Consider the following 15,993-nt stretch of genomic DNA (forward strand, 5'->3'; position numbering starts at 1 on the left):
GCAGTTCAAACCCCGGGCCTCCTTGACCCGTGTGGAGCTGGCTCACGCGTAGTGCTGATGCGCTCAAGGAGTGCCGTGCCACGCAGGGGTGTCCCCCCCGTAGGGGAGCCCCACGTGCAAGGAGTACACCCTGTAAGTAGAGCCGCCCAGTGCGAAAGAAAGCTCAGCCTGCCCAGGAATGGTGCCGCACACACAGAGAGCTGACACAGCAAGATGACACAACAAAAAGAGACACAGATTCCCATGCCACTGACAACAACAGAAGTGGACAAAGAAAACACGCAGCAAAATAGACACAGAGAATGGACAACTGGGGCGGGGGGGAAGGGGAGAGGCAAAAAAAAATACCGTAAGAAAAAAAAAAAAGAAATCAACATTACCATCAAACTAAACAGTTCCATCCTGTACTGTTGCCCTTCCAGTCGGTGAGGCATGTACCTGCCGTCCCTGCCCTCGTCCCCATGTCCTGCTGGTCATAACTGATGCTGTGAGGTGGGAAACCAAAGCAGGATTGATGCCAGAGAGCAAGAGACAGCTGACTTTGTTTGTATCACCAGTGACTGCACTTATTGTGAGAGTTTTGGGTTTGATGGATCTATAGGTAGAAGACACATATGCAAGAACCAGTAACTTTCCTCTAATAATGATTCTGTTAATGAAAAAAAGAACATTCGTAATCTTAGGAGACTCTCAAATGCTTAATATGTTTATCAGGAAAGACGCAGAACCTATGTTAGGGCCATAAACTATTTCAAAGAAATAACCAAGACCCTACTAAGTGGAGAAACATGCCGATCTCCTAAATGAAAAAACTTAATACTCGAAAACTAGAAATTTCCAAGTTAATGTGTAACCATAAAGCAGTCCAGTCAGAATATCAGTGCCTGACTTTTTTAAAAAAAACTCAATATTGGAATAATGACTCATTTAAAAGAGAACAGATCTGGGAGTAGCCAATACATTTTTGAGAAAGAATACTGGTAAGAGGACTTGCCTTTGAGATATTAAGTTAGATTTTATACACTTTATAGTAACAAAGGTAAAATATGAGCAGGCAGGGTTCGACTCCCCAGCTGGGGAAAGAGGGAGTCCTGCGTGGATACCAGAGGAGCCTCAGGGTCAGGGAGCGGTTTCAGTTAATAAACGGTTCCATCTTCCAGAGCCTGCGGAGCTGGGCAGGCTCCCACATGTGAGCATAACCTTCAGAAGGGTTAAAGTTCTAAATAGGTTTTTAATTCTAAAATGTGACACAGTTTAGGAGAACAGTTTTCTTGGGCCAGACGGGAGCCTGGGAGCTCGAGAGAGGCGTCCCGCAGGGTTGGCGTGACGACCTGCGCGTGGCTGGGTGCTCGCTCTGGCTCGGGGTTCGCGTCCCCGACAGACGAGGTGGCCGCTGTGCAGCAGGCCTGGAAGCCAGAGAAAGGCAGATGGGCCGCAGCCTGAGCCAGGCCCAGCCACCAGCAGACGTGGACGTGCAAATTAAAGTGCACCATTTTTCTCCTGTCGATTGGCAAAATTCTAAGAACTTTTTATCACAAAATAACACTTTCATACATGGCTTATGGGAGTGTAAATGCTACGGCCTTTTGGGAAAGTTGTCTCTTAATATTTGTTAAAATTAAAAATGTATCTATAACTTCATCCAGTAATTTCAGGCTGGTTTCTGCATCTTTGTTGAATAAATGAATCTATCTCAAAGAGTAAAAGCAGTCATATTTTGGAATATAAGTATAAGGATGTCCTTGTGTGTGTGTGTGTGTGTGTGAGAGTGTACACACAACTTTACAAGCCAGATTTTTTAAAATAAAAGTTTTGTTGAAGAGTATCATTCACATTCGAGTATACGTGAACAATAAATTATAGTAAAAGTTGTGAACTTACAGAACAAACATACACATCATTATACAAGGTTCCCGTACATCTCTCCACCACAACACCTTGCATTGTTGTGAAGCATTTTAATCCGACAGCAGGAGTGTCGTTGTACAAACACCGTACACACCTACATTTGAAGAGCCAACTCAGTTTCCTCAGGGGTGCTCCAGCTCCACCCCAAAACCTGGTGGCTTCAAGCAACAGCCCCTGCCTGCTCTGCAGAGCTGCCATCTGGGCTGGATTCGGGGCACTTGCCCTGCCCAGGGGGCCTGGCACTGCGGAGGCTCCCTGTGGTTTGCCCGTTGGTGGGCGATGCACAGGCGGGACCCTCTGCTGGGAGGAGAGCAGGCGGAACGCCCTGCCAGGGCACGACAGCTTTGGAAAGTGCGGAACCACGGAGCCAGGCCCGGCAGGGCATCGGCACTGCCTTTCCCCAGACCCGAGGCTGGGAGCCCCCTTAGAGCCCCTTTAGGAGCCCCCTTAGGAGCCCCCCTAGGAGCCCACCTAACAGCCCCCCAGGAGCCCCCTAGGGGCCCACCCAACAGCCCCCCTTAGCGCAGCGTCATCCTGCAGGGCTGCCGCTGGAGCACCTCGGAAGCTGGAGTCTGCCCACTTCATCGTTTCTTCTCCCTGCTCCCACTGTTTTCGAGGACAGTAATAGTGGATTCAGTGTGCTTGAGTCATTGTTTTTGGTAGACTTAAAGCTGTGATAGAATGTATGAGAAATGTGTGCTGTTTAATTGGGTTTTTCCATAATTGGAAAAACAGTTTCCACAAAGTATTTCCATGAACTTGTGTTTCAGGAGTAGACGCGTCCCTGCAAGCAGAGAGCAGAACCCCGGGCCCCGCGCAGGCGGCGGCTGCTGTGCCCACGCAGCCCAAGCCCCGGCCCGCCAGCTTGAGGGACGAGCGCTTCCGCTCAGGTAGGGCCACGCCGCCAGCACCGGCTCCCGAGCTCACCACTTAGGCTCTCTTTCCTTTCTTTGCGGAGACGTCGCCTGAGAAACAAGTTCCCTTTGAGCGCTGCTTACCACGTAATCATGTGTCTGGGGTAAAGTTAAGTGTCCGCTGAGCGGTCTTTTGCGAGCTGTGGCTGCAGGGCTCTCTCCTTAGGGGGTCCTTACACAGGTCTCTGGAGTAATCCTCCCACACTTGTTGGAACAATTTCTTTAAACATTTTTGTCCACTTTTCCACCTGGAACTTTGGGCGTGGTATTAGTCATCTTTGTGCATTACGGAGTGGTTTTACTGCTAGTTATAAGTGTCTTTGTAATTTTTCCCTTTTTCTATTTTTTTTCTAATTTTCCTTTCTAGATTTCAGCCACTCTATCAAAGTGCTTTTGTGAATAAGTTTGTCTCTGATATTTTAGTCGAATTATCAGAATGCCAGCTGAAAAAACACATAGCTCCGTTATAGGTTATATCTCAATAACTTTTGAGCATTCCGCTTTTACCTGTTTAACACTGTTTCACTGTTGCGTAAATGTATATTTCCTTTAATACTTAAGGTCCTTTGAAAAAACCTTTTTCTTTCCTTTTTTAAAGATTTATTTATTTATTTAATTCCCCTCCCTCCCCCTGTTGTCTGTTCTCTGTCTATTTGCTGCGTCTTGTTTCTTTGTCCGCTTCTGTTGTGGTCAGCCGCACGGGAAGTGTGGGCGGCGCCATTCCTCGGCAGGCTGCACTTTCTTTCGCTCTGGGCGGCTTTCCTTACGGGGCGCACTCCTTGCACGTGGGGCTCCCCTATGCAGGGGACACCCCTGTGTGGCACGGCACTCCTTGCGCGCATCAGCACTGCGCATGGGCCAGCTCCACACGGGTCAAGGAGGCCCAGGGTTTGAACTGCAGACCTCCCATGTGGTACACGGACGCCCTAACCACTGGGCCAAGTCCGTTTCCCGAAAAAACCTTTTTCATAGAGAAAAACTTTGAACAGGAATAAAGAAATGGTCATTTGTTTTAAGAATATATAAAAATATTTTTCCTGGTTAGCACTGTATGAGCCACTTCATTGTAGAGTTTTTAAATGTTTTAAAACTATTTCGTTGGAGAAAAATTTAAACATCGACAAAAGTAGACAGAATGGTATATAGTAACTGTCCTGGACCGCTGCCTCAGATTTCACCCCGCCCACTGCCCCTTCCCATGAGGTTTTATGTACATCTCAAATACCAGGTTTTTTTCATATATATGTGACAGTATTCTTTATCTTTGTGTTTGAAAAGAATGTGTGTATCTCTAAAAGATACAGTAATGTCTTAATATCAGATACCCAGCCAGTGTTCATGTGGCTTTTTAAAAGCAGTTTATTTGGACCCAGGATCCAAACCAAGGCTTCAGTGGGGCTGGTAGGTCCTTTTAGCCGTTCTCCCCCACCCCCCCGCATCTTCTACTTTTCGTGTATATTCCCATTCTCCCTCTTTTTTTGTTTTGTTTTTTAAAATTTATTGAAATATATCACTCATATATAAACATACATAAACAATAAGTGTATAATAGTTGTGAACTTAACAAACCAAACATATATAACATCAAACAAACATATATAGCATTTCACCCTATCACCAATAACTTGCATTGTTTTTAAACTTTTTAAACTAATGATTAAAGAGCATTGTCAAAATATTACTACTAAACAAAGTAGTTTTCCCCTAACCAAATCTGATTTTTTATTATCTTTGTATCATTTATAAATGAACATACATAAACAATTAAGTGTATAGTAAAAGTTGTGAACTTACAAAGCAAACATGCATAATGTCATACAGGGGTCCCACACATCAACCCTCCACCAACACCTTGCATTGTTGTGAGACGTTTGTTACAAACTATGAAAAAACACCATCAAAATCTTACTAGTAATTATAGTCCTTATCTTACATTTGGTGTGTTTTTCCCCCAACCCACCCTATTATTATTTTTTAAATATATTTTTTATGACAGAAATTGTAAACTTATAAAACAATCATGCACATGTGCAGAATTCCCAAACAACACCCCTCCATCAACACACCACAATGTGGCGTTGTCATTTCCTACAGATAAAATAATTTCATCTGATTGTTACCACATCCATAGTGTATATTTGGCTCACATTTTCCATACTGCCTCAGTATCAACACAGGACATCTTTTGCGTAGATGCAAGAATATTATGTTATTACTACTAACCACAGTCCATAGGTCCCTCCAGCTGTATTTTTCCCACGCTTCTCTACATTCCCAACACCCTGCAGTAGTGGTATACATTTGTTCTAGGTCACAAAGGACACTCTTGCACCTGTGCCATCAACCACAATTCTCACCCACCTCTTGGTTTACTGTGCTATCCAGTTCCTAGATTATTCTCAAGCATTCTATCAATTGGCATTTACATAACTACACTACCATTTTCAGTCACATCCCCATTTATAAACTAGCTGCTACTCACTGTGTGTTACCATCCACGCTATACATTTGCACAGTATTAAAGTAAAGCTAATTAAAACTTCTACATACATTAAACATCAGTAGTCCACTCAGTCCTTCCTTATCTCCTTTAAGAATCCACCACCTACCACCAGATCTTGAAGATATTTTCCAATAATTTCTTCTAGAAGTTTTATGGTTCTTGCTTTTATTTTTAGTTTTTTTAAATCCATTTTGAGTTAATTTTTGGATAAGGTATGAGATAGGGGTCCTCTTTCCTTCTTTCAGCTATGGATGTCCAATTTTTTCAGCACCATTTATTGAATGGATAGTTCTGCCTGAGCTGTGTGAGTTTGACAGGCTAGTCAAATATCACCTGACCATACCTGTGAAGGTCTCTTTCTGAAAAATAAATTTGGTTCCATGGTCTGTTGTGTCTGTCTTTAGGCCAGGACCATGCTGTGTTTACAACTATAGGTAGAGACTATGATTTAAAGCCTGGAGATGAGGGTTCACTTTTCCTTTTTATGATGTTTCTGGCTATTCAGGATTCCTTACCTTTCCAAATAAATTTAATTATTGTGTTTTCAATTTTTTCTTTAATGCTGCTGTTATTTTTATCGGGGTTGCATTAAATCTATACATCAATTTGAGTAGAATTGACATCTTAATGATATTTAGTCTTCTAATCCATAAGCATGGAATGTTCTTCCAGTTATTTGGGGCTTTTTTTGACTTGTCGAACATTGACTTGCAGTTTTCTGAATACTAGTGCTTTACATCATTGGTTAAATTTATTCCTGACTATTTGAGTTTTATCTGTCATATTTTATTTTCACCACTCTTTTGACACTTTTAGTTACTTTTATTGATATAATCTTAACTTCTAGACTCTATTACAGGCCTCTCTCTCCTGTCTTTTCTTTTCAGGATCTAGCATACCCTTTAGTATTTCCTTAAATTCTGGTCTCTTGCTTGGAAATTCTCTCAGTTTCTGTTTATCTGTAAATATTCTAATTTCACCCTCATTTTTGAAAGACAGTTTTGCTGGATATAAGATTCTTGGCTGAAAGTTTTTCTCTTGTAGTATCTTAAATATATCAGACCACTGTCTTCTTGCCTCCATGGTTTCTGGTGAGAAATCAGCACTTAATCTTATTGGGTATCCCTTATATGTTATGGGTTACTTTTCTCTTGCTGCTCTCAGAATACTCTCTTCGTCTTTGCCCTTTGACAATCTGATGAGTATGTGTCTTAGAGTTGGTCTATTTGGGTTTTTTCGGATGGAATTATGTCCTGCTTCTTGGGCGTGGATATCTATGTCCTTCAATAGGGTTGGGAAATGTTCTACCGTTATTTCTTTAAATATTTCTTCTGCCCCTTTTCTTTTCTCTTTTCCTTCTGGGACACCCAGGACATGTATGTTTGCACATCTCTTGCTGTCATTTAGTTCTCTGAGACCTTGTTCAATTTTTTCCATTCTTTTCTTCATCTGTTCTTTTGTATGTTCACTTTCAGAGGCCATTTCTTCAAGCTCGCCAATCCTTTCTTCTGCCTTCTCAAATGCCTTCTCAAATCTGCTATTATATGATTCCACTGTTTTTTAAATTTCATTGATTGCACCTTTCATTCCCATAAGATCTGCTGTTTTTCTATGTATGCTTTCAAATTCTTCTTTGTGCTCATCCAATGTCTTCTTAATATCCTTAATCTCTTTAGCCATCTCATTGAATGTATTAAGGATATTTGTTTGAACATCTATAATTAGTTGTCTCAACTCCTTTTGTCATCTGGAGGCTTATCTTGTTCCTTTAACTGGGCCATAGCTTCCTGTTTCTTGGTGTGGATTGTAATTTTTTGTTGGTGTCTTCACATCTGGCTTATAGAGTATTTATTCTGGGTGCAGTTTTTCTCTTTAGTTTAGGGCTTCCTGTCCTTTCTCCCTTGCTGGTTGTGCAGTAGGAGCCAAGCATGTAGTTGGTGCTGTAAGCCGTGGAGGCTCAAGCTGCTCTCACTGCACCAGGGACCAATGAAGCTTCTTCCAAGTTTGTCCTTTGCCAGGGGTAGGGACAGAGTCACAGCTGTGTGGAATAATCCACATGGAGGCCTAGATGTAGCTGCCCAGAGAGATTGCAGAAGCTTCACCTCCCTTTCTCCCCGGCCGGGACGGGGATGGAGCTGCAGGTGTGGGCAGCAGTCTATGCAGTGCGGGTCCAAGATGACCGCAGTTGCCCTGGTAGACTTCTGATTATTCAGTCTGTGCCAGCCAAAGGTACCTGCATTTACCTGTATCTGCTGGTGCAGGCCTCCTCAGCCTCCTTCCCACCAGAGGTGGGGCTGGAGCCTAGGCTAGGGCTGCAGGCTGATCTGCATGAAAGAAACTCATTCCTGCCTACACTGAGAGTTTCAATCAGCCCTGCTTCCCCTCAGGCTCAGGGCAGAGTCTCAATAGTGGCCGCCTGCCTCTTTCTGACTTGGGCTGGTTCACAGTCCCCTGTTCCCAGGGTTATCTCTTAACCAGCCAAGTCTACCAATCAGAACCTGAAATTGGCAGCCAACTGTCTCCAGCTCCTCTGGTTCTGGGAAATGGAGCTTCCAATTCCTGTCACAGAACAGCTCCAGGGGCGGCTCATGCCACCAGAGTAGGACAGTCACCGCCAGAGTAGGTGATGCCAGAGTAGGACAATCACCGGCCTCCGCTGCTTGGCCGGTAATGGCCTGGAGAGGCTGGCGCAGGTCCCCGCAGCTTCCTCCCTGCTGGAGGCGGGGCTGGGGCCTAGGCTAGAGCTGCATCTGACCTGGATGGAAAGAAGCCGGTCCCCACCAGCACTGGGATCCTCAGCCCGCCCGCTTCCCCTGTGCCAGGTGTGGACTTAAGATGGCGGCCCCCAGCCTCTTTCTGACCTGGACAGGCTCAAACTTTAGTTCTCAGGATTATACTTTACCCCCTGAGTTTCCTCATAGCTAAAGTTGGTGCCCAGCCGTCTCTTCCCCACCTTGTTCTTGGGAAGTGGAGCTTTCAATTCCAGCTGCAGAACAGCTCCCGAGGCGGCTTGTGCCTCCGGTGGAGGATGGGCACCGGCCTCCGGGCGTGGAGCCTCTACTTACGAGTCTTCTCTGCAGACAGGCATCTCCTCCTTCCACTCCTTCAAGGACATTGCAGGATGTTCTGGTGCCTGGAGCCCCCAGACAGGTGCTTCAGCAGCTCCAGAGAGCTCTGGGTGTTTGCTAACTGCCCTGTAGCAGGAGCTGACTAGGAGCTCCTTACTCCGCCGCCGTCTTGCTGGTTGTCCCTCTCCCTCTTTTTGGTAGTTTTTCTGTGTCTACGTCTTCAGAAATTATGTCCTGTACTGTTTTCTTTTAACATCATTTAATCTCCGTTCTGTAAGTAGATATGTATCTAACTCTGATTCCTACTGTCTTCTTTTTTTTCTTTTTAATTAAAAAAAAATTCAGTTCTCTCAACCCCTCATAGTTTGCACTTGCTGTATCTGTTTGTCTTCCTTGTTTATTTAGGAAGCACTAGGAACTGAACTGGGGCTTCTGATGTGGGAGGGAAGCACCTAATTGCTTGAGCTAGATTCCCTGCTTTGTTGTGTCTTTCAGTATGTTTTTTCTTCTTGTGTCTCTTGATGCATCATCCTGCTGCATCAGCTTGCCATGCCTGCCCAGTGAACCAGCTTGCTGTCTTGCTTGTCCTTCTAGCAGGCACTGGGAACCACCACTCCCTGCTTTGTCGTGTCTCTCATTATGTTTTTCTTCTTGTGTCTCTTGTTACATCATCTGACTGGGTTAGCTGCTGTGCCTGCCCATTGCTCCAGCTCACTGTGTCTTCTTTAGGAGGTACCAGGAACCAAACCACGGACCTGCCATGTGGTAGACAGGAGCTCAGTAATCTGAGCCACATCCGCTTCCCCTCCTGTTTTCTTTCTTTTTTTTTTTTAAAGATTTATTTATTTATTTAATTTCCCTCCCTCCCCTGGTTGTCTGTTCTTGGTGTCTATTTGCTGCGTCTTGTTTCTTTGTCCGCTTCTGTTGTCGTCAGCGGCACGGGAAGTGTGGGCGGCGCCATTCCTGGGCAGGCTGCACTTTCTTTCATGCTGGGCGGCTTTCCTCACGGGCGCACTCCTTGCGCGTGGGGCTCCCCTACGCGGGGGGCTCCCCTACGCGGGGGACACCCTTGCGTGGCACTGCACTCCTTGCGCGCATCAGCACTGCGCATGGGCCAGTTCCACACAGGTCAAGGAGGCCCGGGGTTTGAACCGCGGACCTCCCATGTGGTAGACGGACGCCCTAACCACTGGGCCAAAGTCCGTTTCCCCCTCCTGTTTTCTTTTAACGTCATTTATTCTCTGTTCTGTAGGTAGGTATGTGTCTAACTCTCATCTGATCCTTTCAGCCTCCTTGGTTTTCAGCAGACATGTTTTTAAAGATAAAGTCCTTATACATTTACAGTGATATATTCACTTCAGACTTGTTTCTGAGAGAGTGTTCCATAGTGCTTGTGCAAGTAATGTTCTCTGATTTACTATTGATAACAGTTTGTGATTTTTATACCTTAAAGTCAGTTTAGCTGTGTATCTTTGGTTCGTGTTCCTTTCTCCATTTACTTCTGGCCTAACATGCTGCTGTTGAAAAGTCTGTTGAAACTCTGATTTTTTTCCCCTCTTACAAGTAACTTGGTCATTTTGGTTAGATTCCCAAAAGGTTTTTTTTTTCCCCTTTAAAGTCCAGTAATTGTACTAGAATATGTGTCATTGTTCATTGCTTTTTGTCAATTTTATCAGCTATAAGGTATGCCCTTGAAATATATAGTTTCATATTTTCAAATTTTCTCCTCCATTTCTTTTTTTAAAAAATTATTGTTTTCAGTACATATTCTCTTCCATTGCTTTGGTTTTCTTCTCAAGAAGTTGTCTTTTATATGTTGTAGTTCTTTACCTGTTGTCTGTATATTTCACTTTCTTTTAAATTCCCTTTATATTTTTAATTTTGATTCTTAAAATTCCTTTTTTTCCTCTCTCTCAAGGCATTATCTGTTATGCTTATTTACTTTTGTGTTCACTTTAGTTTAATATACTCATTTCTGAAATTTTCTTGGCTTTTACTTCTGATGTTTTACAGTTAGTTATATCTCTTTTCTGCGTTTTTCTAAATATTTATGTTCCTTCGTGTCTTTTACCATTTTCTTAGTTTCTTTGAACATATTTTGAAATATTATAGTTTCAATCCATTTATGCCTTATCTTTCTAGTGGGGCTTTGTTGTTGCAATGCTGCTGTGATCCTTATTATTATTATCTTAATCAAGTGGTGTGAGATTTAACCATGTTTTTTCCTGTTCTTATTTTAGGTGAAATGTGTTTCCCTGCCCTTTTGGGACAGAGGGTTGGTCCAAGAGAGCTTTTCTTTTTTTGTTTTGTTTTCAATAAAATTTTATTGAATTATATCATTCATACATGAGCATACATAAACAGAAAATGTATAGTAAAATCTGTGGATTTGCAAAACAAACATGCATGTCATCATGCAAAGGTCCCAACATCTACCTACCACCCACACCTTGCATTGTTCTAAAACATTTGCTACAAGTTAAGAAGGTGCATCATCAAAATGTTACTGCTAACTATAGCCCATATCCTGCATTTGATGTATTTTTCCCAACCTACCCAATTATTAACACCCTATGTTAGTATTATATATTTATCATTCAGGAGAAATCATTCTCATATTTGTCCTGTTAACCACAATCCATTATCCACTGGATTCCCTGTTATACGGTCCCATGTTTTGTACAGTCCATTCAAAATATATACTGGTGGCACTCATTTTCATTAGAGAAGTGCTGTCATCACCTCAGTCAATTTTAGAATGTTTTCATTACTCTAAAAGGAAACATCCTATACCCCTATTGTTGTCCCTTAGTACTGAAAAAATATCTTTTTGCCATTGCTGCAAAATATTACAATATTGCCATTAATTATCATCTGTAAGCTAAATTAGTTGTAATTTTCCCATGTGTCACCATATTCTTAGCACTTTGTAAAAGAAGAGCGTCTTATATTTATTCTTTAACCACAGTCTTCATCCACCACTGAAATTCTTACAAATATTTCTTTGTCCAAGATGGGGTAAATTTAATGTAAACACTATTACCTTTCTCTACAACAGATGTTAATCAAAGGTTGTTTCTTGGCTCTTAGGTAGCTGGAATCCTCACTCTGATTGTTAGAGAATTTATGACACTCTCATGGCCAGGGGTATCAGAAATTGACATTCATATCCTCTAACAGTTTCACAGATTATCAGGAATTTGAAAATTCAAAGTGAATGGACAGGGCCTCTACTACTTTGCCCTCCTGCCTGGAGAAACATGTTGGTGTTTTCAAACCCTCACTCAAAGTACAATATTTCGATCCTAGGATTCTATGCCTGAATTACCTATGGAGCCTTTTACAAAACAGTCACTCAAATATATTGTATAACGGTTGTATTCTTTATTTTCCTTTTATTATTTTCAGGCTACTAAAATGAGTGTGACTTTGCCAGTTTTTAAAAAATATATTTAATAGCATTAATTTGATAATTGTCTTATTAATTTGATAATTGTCTGTTATACTGACTTATGTTTTTAACTTTTCATTTTTATTTTTAAAAATATTTTTTAAATTTATTTTTAAAAGATACGTAGATTACATAAAATGTTACATTAAAGCATATAAGGGATCCCCATATGCCCCACTCCCCACATCTCCCACTTCTCCCACATTAACAACTTCTTTCATTAGTGTGGTACATACACTGTAATTGAACACATTTTGGAGCATTGCCACACAGCACGGATTATAGCTTACATTGTAGTTTACACTTTCTCCCACTCTATTCGGTAGGTTATGGCAGGATATATAATATCCTGTGTCTGTCCCTACAGTATCATGCAGGACAATTCCAAGTCCAGAAAATTCCCACATATCACACCTTTTTTTCCTTCTCCCTGACTTCAGCTCCTCCAGTGCCACTGTCTCCACATCAATGATTTAATTCTTCCATTGGTAGAATCACAGTAAGTCTATAGGAGAATACCAGTAAGTCTACTCTAGTCCATATTTTATTCTCCAGTCTTGAGGATTCTGGGATGGTGATGCCCACTCCACCTCTGATTGAGGGGGACCTTGATCCCCTGTGGCTGATGGATTGGACTCTTGCTTGTGGTTGTAGACTTTCTTGGTTCCTTGGTGTGGTGCCTGTCCATCCTCACCTCCCTGTTAGCTGACCTAGGTACGTCCAATGAACCGGAGAGTAGGTGTTGCAGCTCCACTAAGGCTCAGGGCCCAGCCGGCACATGGACAGCCCAGAGAGTCAAGTCTCTTGGATGTACACCTACCAACTCCAGCACCAACTATAGGTTCAATAAAAGAGACAGAAGAGGCATGTGTAGAGAAGTCACATCTGAGTCCACCTCTGTCACACTTGGGAGCACAAACTCTCAGGTTGGGCCCCCTGGCAGGCACCAGACTCCAGAGCCCTCTGCCATGCCCGTAGGGCCTGGATGTCTCTGTGGCCCTCAGGAGCCCCACTGCTGGGGTTGGGTCTACTTTAGCTGTCTCTGGGATCCTGCTGAGATGTGTGTAAGCGTTATGTCTAAGAGAGCTTTTCTAGCCTCATGACTAGGAGAGCTCTCTTCATTGTTTTTACAAAGTAAAAAATATGAAGTCGCACTTTCTGCAAACTCCCGTCTCGCCCTTGCTGTTTCGCCTTCTCTCTCTTTCTCTTCTGTTGCCCATGTCCTGCTCAACTTGGAGTCCACCTGCTGCTCTCCCGTCAGCTTCCGCCCTGTCCCCTGAGGGCTAGATCGTTCAGGACAGCTTTCCCTTCTCAGACCCCTGGACAGCGGCCGTTTCCCGACTCAGGGGCCTGCGATGGGCCCCGGGCTGCACCTGTGGGCTCTCCTCCCACTCCAGGGTGATGGTGCAAGGGGTTTGCAGGCCCAGGGTCCCCTCTCGCTTCCGGGGCTTTTTGGAGGTTAACTGATGGGAGAGAGGGTGCAGATGCTGCCAGGAAGCCTGGCCATTTTCTTACCTGAACACTCTTAACTATAGTTTCAATTTCTTTAATTTTTTGAGGGTACAAATGTTTGTCAATTTCTTCTTGAATCATTTCTTGGAATATTCTATTTTTCATGGAGTTTGTCAGTTTTATCTCATTTATATTAGAATCTTCATCTTTTACAACTCCTACACTCTGGTTATGTCTCCTTTTTTAGACTCAACAGAGTTTATTTGTGCCTTGTCTTTCTTGTTGATTTTGCCAGAGTTTATCACATTCATTTCAGGGAACCAACTTGCTTCTTAATCCTCTCTGGTAACTTTGCTTTTCTAGTTCATCAATTCCTGCTCTTTTCCATACTCTTCCAGCCTTCTAGTTTTTCTGGGTTTATTCTGTTGCCCTTTCCTAACTTTGTAAGTTGAATCCTTAGTTCAATAATTTTTCACCTTTCCGATTTCCCGTTTGCTCCTGGTAGCATCTCAGGAGTTTTGATATCGTTATCGTTTTTTTTGTTATCATTTTTTCCTAAGTATTTTGTAATTCTCTTTTTTTCCTTTAATACTTCAGAAGTATGTTTTTATTTTCAAAGTCATGCTTATTTTTTTTAGGATATCTTTTTGGTCCTAACTTAATTACGATTGGATGACATGGTCTGTTTCATCCCATGACTGAAGAATTTGTATCGCTTTGTTCCACAGTGCATGAAAATAAGGTGTATTCCCCATCAGGTGTTGCTCCTAATTACCCATCAGAGGAAGTGTCTTACTTCCAGATACTGACTGTGTTTCGCCTGCTTAATCTGTTACTTTCTCAGACAAATGTGCTTACAATCTCCCAATGTGTGTGTGGGTTTGCTGGCTTCCCCTTGAGCTCTCTGTGCTTTTGGGCATGTTAACAGCACTTACAGTCCGTAGTTGTCAGGTGCCCGTTGACTCTTCCTGCCCGTCAGCACGGGTGTCCCCCAGAGTCTCCTCTGAAGTTCAGACTGCGCAGCAGTGTCAGGTCTCCATCCTTCTGTAAACATTTCTGCATCCTGTCCTTCAGGTTTCTGTTCTAAACTGCATGAAGCTAGATTTTTAAACCTGTCCTGAAGTCTTGTGGGGCAGCCCCAGCCCTTCAGGGCCCTTCTCGGCCCCTCCTGGTCCTCTGTGGACTTCCGCTCCTCGTCTGCCCTGTGCTTGCTGCCTGTGGGTTGAGGCGTTCTTGCCCATGCTGGTTCGTCGACCGTGTCCTCTCTGTCGCTGGTTTGGGGGTGCTCCCTCTTCTCGTGTTTACCCTAACAACATTCACACAGGTAGTCTCCTTCCCCTGGACCCTTCAGGGGCGTTGTAATGTTTAACCCTCCTGACTGACACGCTCTTCTGGTTCGGCTGTTTTGTCTTTTTCCTCCACCCTCACAAATTAGGTGTTGTGTCTGCATAGGTTTGCCTGCCCCTTCGTGCATTTTCCCACTGCAGGTTCCATTAGGCTTCTTGTCCTTAAACTGTGTCTTTTGAAAATTCCTTTTGTCTGTTGGTGGTAAGTTTTCTCGGCTATTTGTCTTAAAATACTTTCATTTCTTCCTCATTTTGTAAAGACTTTCTGATTATTTCACTTTAGCTTGGGAGTTATTTTCTCTTGGCATTTTAAATTTATTATTCACTTCTATTTGGTTTACATTGTTGATATTGAAAAGCCAACTGTTGAGCCAAGTGCTAGAATCATCTGCCTTTTTGTCTGTTTTTGTGATCTTCTCTTTGTCTTAATCTTTTGCTCTAAAATACATGTAGGGTTGATGTCTTCTTCTTTATCTGCTCAGGGTTTCTTCTGTTTCCTGACTCTGAGGACGGGTGGTTCCCGTGAGCGTAGGGTTCCCTCAGCGCGTCTGTTTTGACTCCTGCCTCTCTCAGAGGTGGTGTTTGTCCCCTGCACTCGGGTGTGCTCAGCCCTGTCCGCCGCCCCCAGACCTTTCCCCTCGCGAGTGTGTCTTTACGTAGTTGGCTGCATCCTGGACTCTCCCTGGGGACCTTTCCCATCCTCTACCACCTGAGGATTTTCCCATGTAGTTTTTTATTTCAAATATTGTATTTTATTTGCTCTTTTTTCCCTGAAATTTTCTCGTCTCACCTTTTTAGTTTTCCCTCTGTTATACTTAAAAATTTTTTTAAATTTACTCTTTTATCAGCATTTTAAATCTATTTATTTCATATGCTGTGTTCAGAAATTCCAATACTGCTGTTCTTTGTAAGTCTGCATCTGTTAGAAATGTGGTTCTTGCTTGTGGTGCCTTATTTTTTTGTGTTTTGTTTTGCTTTGCTTGTCTTTTTCCTCTTCTCTGAGTTCATGTCCATAGGAACGTCAGTTATTGGAATTCCCGGAGCCCTGTGCTTGAGTTGTTGTCATTAGGAAAGGGCTTGCATTTGCTCTTCCAGGAACCTGGGGCTGTCCCTGACCCTGGGCTGCCTAGACTAGGGGGATTCAGCTCCTTCACGCTTAATGCAATTGGCATCTATTTTTTAGTCCACCTAAATTTTATTGTTTACTCATAATCCTTTGCCTGGTGTGATTTTCCCCCTTGTTAACTTGGAAGTTTTGTCTATGTTTTCGTTCTACTCACAAGCCCCTTCCTTGCCCCTGAATCATCATGAAGCCCATAGACCCCTTCTCCTAGGTGAAAGTAGGGCTGCA

The 15,993-nt window shown here is 43.1% G+C and overlaps 1 protein-coding gene across 1 annotated transcript in view; it reads left to right on the forward strand.

Moving 5' to 3' along the window:
- The window catches only part of DIP2A (disco interacting protein 2 homolog A), a 181,332-nt gene that overhangs the window by 52,646 nt on the left and 112,693 nt on the right, over positions 1 to 15,993 (forward strand). Inside the window, 1 exon segment of the mRNA XM_058296388.2 lies at positions 2,679 to 2,798. Coding sequence (XP_058152371.1) covers positions 2,679 to 2,798 — 120 coding nt within the window.

This window comes from Dasypus novemcinctus, chromosome 4, assembly GCF_030445035.2.
Source record: "Dasypus novemcinctus isolate mDasNov1 chromosome 4, mDasNov1.1.hap2, whole genome shotgun sequence".
NCBI classification, from domain to species: domain Eukaryota; kingdom Metazoa; phylum Chordata; class Mammalia; order Cingulata; family Dasypodidae; genus Dasypus; species Dasypus novemcinctus.